This window comes from Hirundo rustica, chromosome 2, assembly GCF_015227805.2.
Source record: "Hirundo rustica isolate bHirRus1 chromosome 2, bHirRus1.pri.v3, whole genome shotgun sequence".
NCBI lineage: Eukaryota > Metazoa > Chordata > Aves > Passeriformes > Hirundinidae > Hirundo > Hirundo rustica.
In genome coordinates, this window is record NC_053451.1 from 56,129,532 (window position 1) to 56,143,995 (window position 14,464).

At 41.2% G+C, this 14,464-nt stretch overlaps 1 protein-coding gene across 1 annotated transcript in view; it reads left to right on the plus strand.

Annotated features, from left to right (window-relative positions):
* The window catches only part of NUFIP1 (nuclear FMR1 interacting protein 1), a 21,589-nt gene extending 9,209 nt beyond the window's left edge, over positions 1–12,380 (plus strand). Inside the window, exons 7-11 of the mRNA XM_040055259.1 lie at positions 561–653; positions 4,652–4,914; positions 6,432–6,560; positions 7,446–7,678; positions 10,238–12,380. Of these exons, the coding sequence (XP_039911193.1) occupies positions 561–653; positions 4,652–4,914; positions 6,432–6,560; positions 7,446–7,678; positions 10,238–10,576 (1,057 nt within the window). The 3' untranslated portion in view covers positions 10,577–12,380. The remainder of the gene's footprint in view (positions 1–560; positions 654–4,651; positions 4,915–6,431; positions 6,561–7,445; positions 7,679–10,237) is intronic.
* The last annotated feature ends 2,084 nt before the right edge of the window (positions 12,381–14,464 follow it).

Below are 14,464 nucleotides of genomic sequence, written 5' to 3' on the forward strand. Positions count from 1 at the left end.
CGTGCAAGCACATTGCTGAATATTGCTTGAGATGGAACTTGTGTGCTTTTCCCTGTCACATTGAAGGAATCTTGTGAGCCCAGAAGCTGTCCAAATAACTTTTTTTTTTTTTTTTTAAGTTTACAAAACCTCAGCAGTTAATTTGCTAAAGGCATGTCATTCAAATAATCCAGTTGAAGCTCCATAGAAATAAAATAGGAGGACTAAATCATGCTGTTACGTGTTGGGGCAAAGAGAGGGTCCATAACTGTATCCAAACTGTTTGTCTGTACCTTGCTTGATGGTTTGGTAAATCTAAGAATGCTAGTGTGATAGATTTTTAAATTGTTTTTTGTGTGTTTTGTTTGATGCATCTGGATATGTAAGCATAGATGCATTCAGGTTTCTTTTCCTCACAAATGCCTTTTGAAGAAAGAAACAGTCTGTTAAACTTCCTTGAAAATTTTTAAAAATCTGTAATGTTTATAGGAAAGCTGGTTTGATAGAGTGGGAATTGAGAAACTACAGTGAATCCTTTAAGAGCCAGTGAAACTATTTTTTTTTTTTTTTTTTGCTTCTAGAAATTTTCCTACGTTGGCAAACATTGAAAGGAAGAAGGAAATGCAGATGCAGAAGGAGGAAAGGGGAGAAGTGCTGACTACCCAGCAGTTTGGGTAAGTGTTTTGAACCAAGCTTGTTGCTTTCCTCCCACTGAGTTCAAAAGTATGCTTCTTACTGTGGTCTCCCAGCACTTACTGCTCCCACTGTATACAGAATCTGGCTGCCCTTTAAGAGGGGACAGGCCATTTGACAAACTGCTGATGTAATATTCTTTTGTTTACTTCATAGTGCTCCGAAGTCCACTTCAGTTAAATAAAACAATAACTACATTAAAAATCTGGTATTCTGGCTTCTTTGAGAAAACCACTTTCTAGTGGCCATTCATTAGATCAGCATAACCTTGGTCTCTGAAAAAATAGTAATGGGGACAAAAGTCATGCAACATAATGATTCCACATGGTTTAATCCTTTATTGCCTGAAAATAGCCAACAGAGATTTTATTCTTTCTCTCTCTCCCTTCTGATGATAAATCAGTAGTCAAGTCAAGAAGGTGAAAAATGGGGGGGGTAGAAAAAAGAAGCAGCACTACTTAATTTATAATGAAAACTGGATGAAAATAAAATTACATCTATTTGCTAGCATTATTCTGAGCTAGTACTTAATCATCTTGGATTTATCTGTTCTCTGCCTTATAAATTAGTTTCCAACATGGTTTTGTTCTCCTCTCTCAGTTCCACATCTAGCTAGGTAGAACCAGCTAACTTCATTAGCTCTGCTTTAGGACCTGTGGGGTTTTTTTTAAAAAAATATTATAATGAGCCACACTCCTAAAATATTGCTTGTTTAAACTAGAATGACTGAGCTGGAAGACAGGAGCAGACAGTCCTGAGGGGCTCTTGCTAAATGCCATTTTCTGCTGCACGGAAGTGAAGCTGGGGTTTGCCTAGCTTTTTGTACAGGGAATGACAGCAAACAAAACAAAACTTGCAGTTTGGTAAAATGATTGAGCTAGTGCAGAATTAGAAGTTAGTGTAATTTTTTAAACATGAACAGTGCAAATTACCTGTTTGCAGCATGTGCTTCAGAAGATCCAGCAGTTACCTGCCCCCACCCAACCAGTTGCCTTTCATGACTGAAAGGAAAGATTTATAGAAGTAAAACTTCCTTCAAAGGACGTAACGTTGCAGGAGTGCTTTGCACCTGAGGAACTAAACCTCGGCATTGAAACTAAAGCTGCAAACATAAGATCTTATGTTTGGAGATTCTTAGGAGCAAAGGTTGATTTTCTTGGTCACAGTAACAAGCTGTTTGATGTCTAGAGGTTTTATTTGCTAACTTTTGTAGCCATGAGTCAGATGCATCAAGTAGTCTTAAATGTCCATCAGCAATTCCATGCTGTTACATGCTGTTAGTAACTGTATATCTGGAAAACTGTTTAAAAAAAAAAAAAAAAAAAAAAAGGCCCTCAAAATTGCAGGTTGTTTACTTCTGTGTAGCAACTTTTTATTCTAGTTGATTCTAGAAATCTCTTCTTTTTCTCCCCTCTCTCCCCTGAGCTAGTAGCACTCTTGACTTGGTGAACTGTCCATAAGCTGTCATTTCTGCTTTGTGTATCAGCAGTAAACATTCTGGAATTGGTGCTTATCTGGCAAATTTACTGATGTGTGAGGAAAAAATAGAATACAGCTTGTTCTCTGCAAGCTGTGCTCTTAAAGCAAATAGCTAAGTAATATTTAGAAAGGATTATATGCTTAACACTGCCATGGTGCTTTCCATTTGTGGTTCTCTGAAGTGCTTTGCAGCTCCTAAGGCTCAGCGTCCCTGCGTGTGAGATCAGAGATGCAGAAGGACGGCTTTGGAAGCCTGTCTGGTGTCTCACAACACCTGAGTAGTAGTGCACAGCTCTCCATGCCCTCTGAATGGAGAGTGAAGAGCAGGGTATTGTGACCGGGATATGCAAAGCAATCACACGGAGACGAGAGATTTTCGCAGGGCAGAGGGTTCCTCTCAGAGAGCACAAGGCTGTGCCAAGGCCGAGAAGCCCCTCTGCCTGTTTATTTCTTACTTTTTATACATTTGTGGGTCTGGCTGTGGATTGGCTTCTGGAGTTTTCACCTTCCAGCCAAATGGCCAGAGCAGCTGTCAGTTACAATTGTTTTCAGGTTAGAAATATGCAAACAAAGGACAGAGAATGAAAAACAAAGGATTTGTTTATGTTACATGTGTGGGAAAAGGTAGAAACTGCTCCTAATATTGTACGGTAGCTAAAAATCTGACTCCATTTTAAAAACAATCAAAAGGCTTTAAAAAACTCAGAAAAACCAGGGTGACAGGGTATCTTCCATGAGGGAATGGCAGAAGGCAGGTGCCAGGCTGATGTTTGGTTTTGACCTTGAGGTTTCTTTCTGGGTGTTTGAGGCCCAAGAGAATTTAGAAAGTTGTTTATAACCCTTGGTCAAGGACTACAGTTCTAATTGAACCTGGATTTGCTTAGTATCTTCTAGGTTGTACTACCTGCTGAATATAGAGCGTGGTTGTTTTCTCTCTTGTTGGAGTTGAATCATAGGAAATAATATTAGCCTTCTTTTGTGGGTGAGGGACTGATGCACAGGAAGACAGTGGCTTGCCACTTGTGTCACAGGAGCACTGTGGTGGGTGATGCCATCAGGGGTGAGCAGTCAGTGTTCGACACGGAAGTGAAATGACTGGAGAATGAAATTAAATGTGTTCTGTTGCAATATAAAGTAATTTTGGGTGCTGTGACGAGCCTTGCTCTCTTCTCAGGAAGGACTTGATAAGGCCAGAAAAGCAAGGAAGAGAGGAATGCTGGTAACGGGAGCATTTCTGAACAAGCAAAGTGGCTTGAAAGGGCTGTGTGATGGAGGCCTAGAAAAATAGCATAGGTGGAGGAGGTGAATAAAGTGTAATCCCGCTTTATACACTCTTTCTTGTGACTCAGGAAGGATGGGGCATTAGATGGCTTGTTTAGACCACAGAATGAAGGCACACAAAAAGTCCTTTGACACAAAATATTAACACCTTGCTGCAACATTTCAGAGATTCCAGACATGAGCACAGCATCCCACATCATGGGGCATGTGGTTGACTAGGGATAATGGGTCCTCAGCTGTGCTGTAGGTGAGGCTGAGGCAGGGAGGACTGATCCGAGCCAACCACGGGGCTCATTCAGGACTGGAGATCTTGTGTGGTTTTTGCTGTTGTAATGTACTGATGAGTAGTTACAGTCTTGTTTTGCTGAATTAAGTTTCTGTTGCTTGGAAATAAATATTTTCAAGAAGCGTCAGTTGTCCTTTCTATATTTGCTTTTCTTTCTTGGTCACATTTATTCTTGTATCTATAGAATTTGACCAGAGTTTGTTAAGCTTTCTAGGTATCTTCCTATCTACATGTGTTACAGGATAACCTGGAAGATAATGGAGCCACGAAAGATAAGTGGAACCAGCGTGCTCTTCCTGTATTTCAGGACTTGTTATTTTGTTTCAGGTTTTAAAAAAATGCGTTATCCTGATGGACATTTCTTTTATTCCTTTTCCTTGGAATGGAAAAGATGAATGGCATGTTAGTTGGAGGCGGGAGTAGGTAGTCATTGCAGCTGATGGTGTCAGATGGCTGAATGGATTTGGTGCAGCAAGATGCTTCTCAGAGCTGTAACTAGAAAAAACAGTTTTCAGCAATGAAAGAATATTTATAGTAGATGCTTTCCTTTAAACTTCATGTTGCCACTGTTTGGAATGACTTTCATGCTTAAGTCAAGAGAGTATTTGTTGACTTCGTTATCTGAAATGAAAACACCATGTACTCACACTGCAGGTTACTGAGAAACTTTCTTAGCCCATGTACCCTTGGCCTTGTTGAAAACTGAAAGTCATGAACTGTTCATTCAGGTTCCAGCTTTGTCCCATTGCCCTGCCTGAGATGAGGTGTGACTGATTTTACGGTCTGTCACCTCATGTTAGCTGAGCTGGTGTAAGTCCTGGCGTCGCTCTGTGTTGCTGAACCTTAAACAAAGGCCTGAGCCATTTTGTTACAGCAGTTGTTTTTATTCTCATAGCTTATCATCTGTATGAGCTTTCTCTTTCTGTTCTCCAGCAAAATGAAGGGGATGTGGAAACCTCCAGAAAATGGAGAGGCTCTTGGGCATCAACGAAGACACAGGAAAAGACAATGGCGCCCGTTCTGGAAGAAATTTAGGAAAAATGGTGGTGATTATCATGAGCACAGTACTCAAAATGAAGCCAATGGGCCAGAAAACAGCACATGTGAAAAGGAAAATGAAAAGCAAAATACTTTGGCAGGCCAGGCATATGAGAAAGACGTGGACCCTCTTGGTCTTCTGGCAAATGGTGATGTTGGTAAGATGAAGGAACTTGGAGAAGTTTTATTTTAAATTGTTTTAAGTTTAGGTGCTGAGACTTTCTGCTTCCTAGTCACGATTTTGGAAGTCTGACATGAAGTTTGTGTGCAGAGTTACGTGTTTTGATGTAAATATTGTACAGTAGTCTAAAGGCCATGCAGCACCAACTTGGGTTGCTAAATTAACATGTGAGATTAGAAAATACTTATAAAACCAGAAGAAGAATGAAGTACTTCAACAGCCAAATTATTTTTAAAGACCATTAAATATCCCTTTGTGGTTTTGAAAACAGCAGTGTTTAGAAAGTGAAAACAAATGGATTTTCTTGTATGAGTTAAGTGAATTACGTAAAATGTCAGTATTTTACTTTTAATTCTTTTCTTTGCTGTATTATTACTCTTTACGTTCTACATGTGTGTGTGTTCTCTGAAGTATTGCTGCTTAGGTTTTTTGGGTTTGCTTTTTTGCTGGGTTTTTTTGTGAGCATGTCTTTTTTCCTCATACTGGCAGCGGTATAAATTCTTCAGATCTAACTATTTATAATCTAGTCAGCAGTGATGCAGTACTCCTAGAATATGGCATGTAAGCTGACTTATATATAACTTTGGTTATTTTTAGCAAGAAGGGTAAAATACATTCCCTGGAAAGATGTCTGATGCTGAGTTTTTCCCTCCTGAAAACATAATCTTCAGTTAGTCAGAATAAGGACTCAGCATCCCTATGCAATCTGTTTATTCCAGTAATCTTTGCATGTTGGGAGACTTAAGTATGCTTAAATATATCTGTATTTCCTTGCAGCATGTGTGTTTTACTTCATGATAAAAGGTCTAATTATGCCAAAGTACAGCTAGTGACTTCTGTTATAGTAGGTAGAAAAGGAATGTGGTACTGGTTTATTACATAATATTAAAAGCTAATTGCAACTTTTTATACAATTGAGAAATATAGCCAGGACAAATAATAAAAACCACACTATAACTAAGTAGAATTAAAACAACAACAACATAAAAAAAAACAACCAGCCCAAATCCATGATTTTACTCTATAGGTACATCTTTTTGATCCTCCTTTTTTTTTTTTTTTTTTTTTTTTTTTTTTTTTTTTTAAAGTCCCCCGGATTGGCTTCTAAATCCTTCTCTTCCATCTCAGAACTAAGTCCAGCAAGACTTCAAAACATATTATGAAATCCTCTCTCTCTCTTTACCTATGCTTGATAACAAAACCTATAATTATATTTAGTTCACAAAGAAGGAAGCAGAAAGCTCAAGCTGGTGTTCAGGAAACATTTTTGTTTCAGTAACATTGCTGGCAGGACTATAAACCAGCGGAGGCTGCAGTTTGCCACCAGCTATCTGTAGAGGGTAGGCAGTTGTGGGGGTTTTCTATCAGCCCACAGCACTGAGCAGCGGTGCCCTACGTCAGGTGTGTGTGGTGCTGAGACAGGGATTTAGCAGCAAGGCTGGCTGTTGGCAGGATTATTGGGAAAAATCCCTCTTGTCTTTTCTTTCCCTGCAGAATCTGACAAGGATGAGGCAGCTGAGGAGGATGGGAGGCTGGGAATGACAGTCGTCCCCAGGCAGGTGACCTCTGCCCTTAGTGCGCTGTCAGCCAACTACGGCAGCGCATCCGACAGCGAGCCCGAAGGTGTGTAGAAACAACCTCTGCCCTTCTCCTCTCCCCTTCTGCCCTGTGTCACACTGCAGTGCTGGGGACTGCGAGCTGGACTGTGGTTTTTTTTGCTGTCCTTTTCTCAGCAGCATGTCCTGGGTTGAGAGAGGAGGCATGAAATGTCTTTGATTAGGTTTGTGTCGTCAAATTTCCCAAGCCTTTTCTCTCCTAGCTGGGGCAAAATAAGGAACCTTTTTTCAGTCTTGCTTCAAATCATATTTGAATAGTGCTAGGAAAAAGTTCTTATTGTCACTCTTTCACATCCTTAAAGGCTTTTTCCATAGAGGGCTGCTGGGTGTTTCAGTAGGATTTGGACTCTGTGTTAGTTGGATGTTGTGGTTCTCTGAGTGTATGCATCAGTGTGTGGTGAGGAGTTGCTGCTGCTGCTGCTTGTTTTTGTGAATATTTACTATGCCTTACTTGCCCGGGGTGGCCCACCCAAAGTTAGAGAGCCTCTAGCAGACAGTGAATTGAACTTGGGCATCCTCTGCCCTAACTGTATCATGATTTTCTCAGCAGCCAAATTTGCAGCAAGCTATAATGTGAAGCAATGTACTTAAGTGATAAGAAGGCAGAGGTTTGAAAAATCTCTATCAGGTCTTATTCCTTTTGTTTTTCTTTTTGTTCTGTAGAATTGAAGTACCTTGTTTTCTTTTCCCTGAATGTTTCGAGATTATTCTTTGTATTTAAAAAGAAAACCCAAGCCAAACAAAACCCTTCCTTCCTCCAAGTAAACCTTGAGCGTCTTCACATCAGATTGTGTGAGCGAGAATAATACTAATGAACTGCCAGTGCATGGGGATATGAGCATGTTGAAGAGGCTTTTAAGTTCCAGATGAAAGTGTGTTCTTTTTCTTTAAGAAATCCCTGTCAAGACTGCAACAAAAGCTGAGAGAAACCAGGCTGTGCTGAGAAATACACCTCAAGCTACTCCTGCTCCTCAGAGTCGGAAACCAAATCAAAACCGCCCAGAGTGCGCAGGCACAACGTTAAGGAGCTCGAATTCAAATGCGCGTCCCCGCAGAGGGCCTGATAAGCGGGGCAGGAAAACATTACCTCGCCTTCCCAAGCGCCGCCCAACTCTGCTGGAAATGGTAAGAGGCTAAAATAATGCCTCCTGTGCAAGAGGAGAACTATTTGTGAGTGTTTCTCCTCTTCCCTGTGGAAGTTAGAGCAGTCTGTTAGCACAGGGCCTGGCTTAAGAACAGTAAAGTGAGTGTTTCACTTGGAGAAGGTGAAGATGCTTTAATAGAAAAATTGAGATACCCTGACGTGCATCAGGTAATGACTGACTTTGGTAAGCAACAGATGACAACTGAATCATGTGTCTAAAGTGAGCTGCACAAGGAACAAGCCGTTTGTTCCCCTCTCTTCCCTTCCCTGTGGCAGCATCCATTAGGTTTTGTTTGCGTGTAGTCCCTGCAGCCATGATCTGACCTTTTTGCTCCCAGCTTTGCTGTTCAGCCACCTTCCTCTGCTGGAGGAGCACACAGTTCTTTTTGCACATGCAAAGAGATCGTGTTGAGAAGTGTGTTGGTGACTTTAACTACAGAATGGTGTTGAGCTGCAGCCTGCTTGCAGAAGGGTTTCTTCTCTAGGCATGTTTAGATCGATCTGAGGAAGGGACAGCACCTTGAAGAGCAGCAGATTGGTGTTTCAGAAGGTAGAAGGAGGTTTGTAGTCCAAGGTATTCCCAGTAGCAGGGCAAAACAACCCATTTGGCCAGAAAGCTTGATGTCTTTCTTTAGAAAGCTCCAACAGAACCTTGGAGCTTTTATTGTATTTATTACTCAAAAGCAGTACTACTCTTGTGATTCTATAAATAGCGTAAAGCTCCTCCATCAAGGGAAAATTTGCAGTAGGCAAAACACAGGAGAAATCAGGGTGCCAATGACATCAGAGCTCTGAAACAGTACAGGATGTTTCGGCAAGAGATACCTGATAAGGTACATCCCAAGCTGCAGATGTGGGAGAAATCCCTCAGTAGTCTTTTTAGTACATAGTACCATTGCTGCCAAGAATTAAAGTTCCTAGTGGCTGAAAAGGAAGTGTTTGTCCTTTGTGTAGCTCCCCAAGCATGCAGTTGCCTTTATCACTTGCTCTTCAAAGTTGTTGGTGATCAAAGCAGTGACGACTCTGGAAGAAAGTCAGATGAAGTCCCACATGCTGAGAGAAGCTGGCAGTACATAGGAAACCTGAGCTGAAGCTTGCCAGTATGGTCCATTTTTAAAACTGTGTTTTAGTGAGGATTGTTTGCCTTTTGAAATTGCTCAGGGTTGTTTTTAAAGAATGTGGCTGTGAATCACGGAGGAGGGCCTGAAGTTTGCAGGTAGGCTTTCACTGTCATTAGAAATGATCAGTGTGTAAAAACTGTGAGAGGGAGCAAGGTTGAAATCTTACAAAATGGATCCAGAAAGTGCATTAGAATGCTAAAAAAAATGGTGGTTGTATCAATGAAATGATATTTTTTTAAAAAAAGAAAGAGAGGTAGGAGAACAGCTGCGGGTATCTCTTGGCAGTCATTCAGCAGTGAGCTTGGGCACTACTAAAATATATTTATTGTAGACATGCAAACACTAATGTGTATTTAGTCATTCTCTATGCTGACAAAATCAAAAGCTTGTGCACTGTTACTCTAGTGATACTGCATTAAAAAATGAAATACAAAGATACAGTCTTTGATAGGGTGATTGCTGCAGCCCAGCTGGGCCCTAGGTTTGGCCATTTGGGAGTTCACCAGTTTATCCCAGGTGAGCAAAGAAAACATCACTATGCTGTCCCTCATCTGCCCTGAAGTACATCACCTAGTTCAGATGGAAGGTTCCTGAAGGCTCATTTTAGGTGTCAGCTGCTTGTAACACCTCTTAGCCCTGATCTAAGTAGAAATATTCACACTTAGAAGTGGCCAGTTAAACCGCTGTTGAAACGTGTAATAACAAAAAAAGCTTCTCGGTGACATTACAAGGCAAACTTAGCCAAATCTCCTGCAGTGTGTAGTACAGCTGTCCTGCAGATGATCAGGTAGTTACAGATTTAACCACTTGGCTCAGATTTTGTGTTTGTTTATACTACTAGTTCTGCTGACACTCGCAATGAAAAAGGTTCGTTCAGCTCTCTGGCTGATAGGTTTTTTTTTCCTACTACCAAAGTGAACTTCAATAAGGTTCAAGTCAATGAGGAAGGCCTCTAGCACTTTGATTAAGCTACTAGAATTAGATTGGTGTATGTATTATAGCCCAAACCAGTTACTGCTGTTTAAATCCGGTACCTGATGGTCGGGTACCTGATGAAAGATGCCCTTTCCTTGTATTTATCTTTTACTCATGGGGGGGTTAAATTAAAAATGCATGGGATAATAAATTGCAGTATAACTCAGGAAGTGTGAAAAATTGTAATAGACCTGCTACCCTGAAGTACTGGAATGCATGGCCTGTATTACAGTCCATGACATGAGAACATCATTGTCTCTGGTATGGCAGTCTCCAGCCCCATGTGCCCTGTGTCCCTCCGGGACCTGTGTGAGGGAGCCAACTGTTTAACTTGAAAGATGTTGGAAATTACTGAGTAGATCAGTAAATCTTGCTCTGCATGTATCAGCTACAGAGCAGTAGAGGGAAATGTGCATCATCTTCTCTCTTTTTTTTAATTTCCAGTTACTGGCCCAGGACATCCGACATGAAAGGAATGTGATTTTGCAGTGTGTTCGATACCTCGTCAGAAATAACATGTTTGGACTTCATCTTAAAACAGAACCACAGGCTGAAGCAGAAACTGAACAGTCCTCTACACCTACAGCAGAGCCTTCCATGGACAAGCCCGATGAATCTAATTGTTCTTGTAGCTCCGACCCTCAGTTAGAAGGAGGACAAGAAGATGCATTATTAATAGCCCAGGGTGAGAAAGAACCTGTGGATCAGACTTCACAGACTGCTCAGTTGGCAGACGAGGACACGTGGGAGACTCCATCAATTCAGTGTGAAGGAGCACCGTAGAGGATATCTGTTATGGACACTAGAGCAAAGGCTCGCATTTTCTACCCAACTAACGTTTTTTGAAAGACATCAGTGTAACAAAAAATCATTAAAGCACATACAGAGAGCTGTTAAAACCACTTTCCTGATCTGTTCTGCCCTAGGTGGCCATTTCCTTGGAAAACATGTCAAGTAATTCCATTTCCACATGGCACAAAAGCAGCAGTGGCACAGAGTATGATCTTCCCTAGAGTAGGTGCTGATCCCTGCTCTAGAGCTTCCGGGTTCTGAGTGTCTTTCCTTCTTATGAAACGTGTTTGAGTCCTTCTCTAGAGCCAAGCAGGATGGATCTTCCTCATGTGAAGTCATGGTCCAGTGTGTGGGGAGTATCTTGAGCATCCAGAACTATTTCAGTGTAGTTTCAAAACGGCAATGCAGTGCACACATTGTTTTACTTAGCTGTTATAAGATATATCCAATATAAATCTAATATATCCAGTGTAAAATACGGAAGATACAGCTGGCCTGGCTCAAAAAGTACCACGGATACCAGGAGCCTCTTCCTCCCTGAATTAAGTTGCTAATTGAGCAGAGAAATGGAAATGAGGGTTCAGGTTTTATTTATTTAAAAAATAAATAGAGATACTATAACTGCTTCAGTGCTGGATTGCTGGTTGACCTCAGGTTCCCAGTATTAGGCTTTACCTGCTGTTACAGTTATTGCCTGACAAATTAACTGCTGAAGCAAACCCTCAATATCATTATCAAAGTTTAGAAAGTTTACCAAGAGTTACTGGTTGCCTTTTGCATGTAGGTTGAGAGTTTATTAGTTGGCCTTCTGGAAGAATGCCTCGGTACGTTGTTACGATGTTCCTACAGCACCCAGTGTTTGGTTTTTTCCATGGGTTTGTGCGTACATCCATAGTGTTGTGAGTGCTGAAAAAGAAACATCAGCCAAGGTTTAGAAACAAATTTAGTCTTTTGATTATATTGCTCATTTGTTTGCCAGAATGCTTCTTGTCAAGGGCAGGTGTTAGTTCGTCACATTGACACTGAAAACACGCCACAAAAAAAAAATCTATTCTCCAAGCCTCTGCTCCCGAATCTGCTCTTTGTCTTTTAGCCATGGTTAAATGTTGCAGTTTAACTCTCAGGGACTGGCTTTATTATCTTTTTCTTTGGTAGAAGTCTAGCCTTCCATTCCACCATCTGAAATAGACTCACATGGGGATTTTTTATGGCCTAATAGCTGTATTTTCTTTCCTTTAGTTCCTTAACTTGTGCCACACATGTCGTTTGTGGAGTATAGGAAACAAGAAGTAGTTGAAAATTCTGTCCTGCTGCTCCGCTATTTATAACTACAACTGCATATTGTGTTTGTAATGCACTGTCTAAATTTATGGAATTATATAAATACCAACACCCTTGTAAAAGTTGTGTGTCTCAAGGATATATGTGCAGAATAGAAGCAGTGATCATAAACATTTATATTTCCAAGGCAGATGATTCATTCTTCCCATGATGATCTCACGAGCCATCTCAATCTCACTGACTTGCCTCTGGCTCTTACAGTTTTACTGCAATGAAAATACCAGTGAAGAACACGCAGCCACGGAAATCTGGCACTCGAGCAGAATCTGGTTTCAGAGTGGAGTGGTACCAGTGCTGTTGAAAGCATAAGCAACAGCTGCAGGAAAAAAAATGGATGTCTTAAATTTGCTATTAAATTGCACTTTAAACAACCCTGTGTCCTATCAAGGTGATGGCAGAGCTTTCTTTGACTGTACTCTTTGACCTTGTGTTTAAAAAGACAGAACTTTTACCATGATTTCTTTATACTGTTGTCATGACTTAAGATATTAAACTTTCACACAAAACCAAAAACTTCGTCAGAAAAAAAAAATCTTTTGGGGTCTGTTTCATATAGATATAAAAGGGTAGGTTTCTTTATAGGGAGATCTTTACATTGCATAAACCAGAAGTTTTAACCTAGGATTTGTTGCTGTTCTTCTCATAACAAGCCATTTCTGCCAACTCATAGCAGCCACGTAGAGACAGACACTGCAGTGATGTCAAACCCTGAACTGCAGTCTTGATCAATGGTAGGTGGTCTCTTCCCTTCCTCTCTCCCACTTTTCCTTTCCTGTTTTTCCAGAACAAACCCATTCCTGCTCATTAAGGATGTGCTTTCTTCGTACTTTGGATTCAGCCTTTGTACAGGAAAGGTGCCCTAATGACCTCCTCTGGTACTGTCAAATGCCTGCAGGCTTTTCTGGTCCCTGCAGTTTATCTGCTCTGGCTTAGCAGAGGTGGGTTTTGTTCACTTGAATAAAATACCTCTCTGTGTCTGTAAGAAGAGCCTGTTGTTTCTGGCATGCTGCTGGAGCCAGTGCCTTTAGTAAGCTTTGTGTAGCTTTTAGCTTTCTCATTGTCTTGGTTTGGGGTGGTAGTTTCTTAAACTTTTTTTTTTTTTTTTTTTTTTTCAGTGTTATCAAGAAAAAAAGAATGCTACTGCTGAGGCTTTGTGACTCAATTTAGATAAAAATATTCCAGTGACAACCTTCACATTTTGAAATTTTTATCTTTCTCCTTTTATAACTTAGCTACTGAAAATGTAGTTGTAGGCGTCTAGTTTAAATTCAGTTCCCTTGGGTTTTGCTGGTTTTTTGTTTGTTTTAAACACATCTCACCTACTGAGCTAAAGGAGCTGAGAGAGGGAAGAAAAAATCAAGAGTACTCATTTGTGGAGGTGCAGCTTAGGAAATTTAGGCTTGTCTGTGAGCAAAATCATTTGTGCTACAGCACAGCTGCTCCTGAGAGGGTAAGGGAACCAAATGGTGTGCATTTCTAAATCTCTGTGACTCCTTGGTCAGTGAGGGCTTTTGCAACTTACTTTACGTGTTGATGTTGCAGTCCTTGCACTGAAAGCACAGGAGAGGGGATGGTTTGATTAGCCCTGCACCAAAGGGAGGTGCAGTCCCTGCTGCCCACACTCTGCTCCTCTGTGTCACGATTGAGCGTCCCTCGTGTTTCCCCTTGTTCCTGTGACTGCTAATCCAAGTCATGTGCTGCAGTCATTGTCCAAAATGACAGTCATCAGTCCTAGCAGATCTTAGATGTTTGAAAAATGTTGAGGAATAAATAGAAGCTCTTTGGGCTGGTTGTTCTGTCAAAGGCAGAAGTCCGCACTGGAATGCTGCGTTCCCCAAGCTCTCTATCAGGCACACTGGATCATTCTGATACCTGTGAAAGCACAAGACAATTAGAGAAAGTTCATGAGGACTGGAAAGAAAGCAAGTATCAGTTCCGGAGGATCTCAGGCCCTACAGGCTCATCAGCTTCACCTTGACCCCACAGAAGGTGGAACAGATGAGCCTATAAACTATTTCCAGACACAGTAAAGACAGTAATAGAAACATAGAATGGTTTGGGTTGGAAGGAACATTAAAGACAGTCTGGTTCCCACTCCCTGCCATGGGCAGGGGCACCTTCCACTAGACCAGGTTGCTCAAAGCTCCATCCAACCTAGCCTTGAGCATTTCCAGGGATGAAGCATCCACAGCTGTTCTGTGCAAACTATTCTAATTCACACCACCCTCTCAGTAAAGAATTTTTTCCTGCTATCTAACACACAAGAAGGCATTTGGGTTTAGTCAGCAGTGTTTTATGGAGGAGGAATGCTTTATCAATTGGCTAGTCTTTTACAGAGAGACTACTTGCTTGATTGGCTGAGGAGAGGGCAGTGGATATTGTTCATTGTAGATTTGGCAAGGCTTCAGATGCTGTGTCCTATAAAATCTTTATTGGTGAGGTGTGGGCTGGGTAGGTGGATGATGAGGTACTGAACACTTGCTGAAGTGCCATGCTCAAAGGGTTGTGATCAGTCCCCAGTAGGCTGAAAGAAGTGAT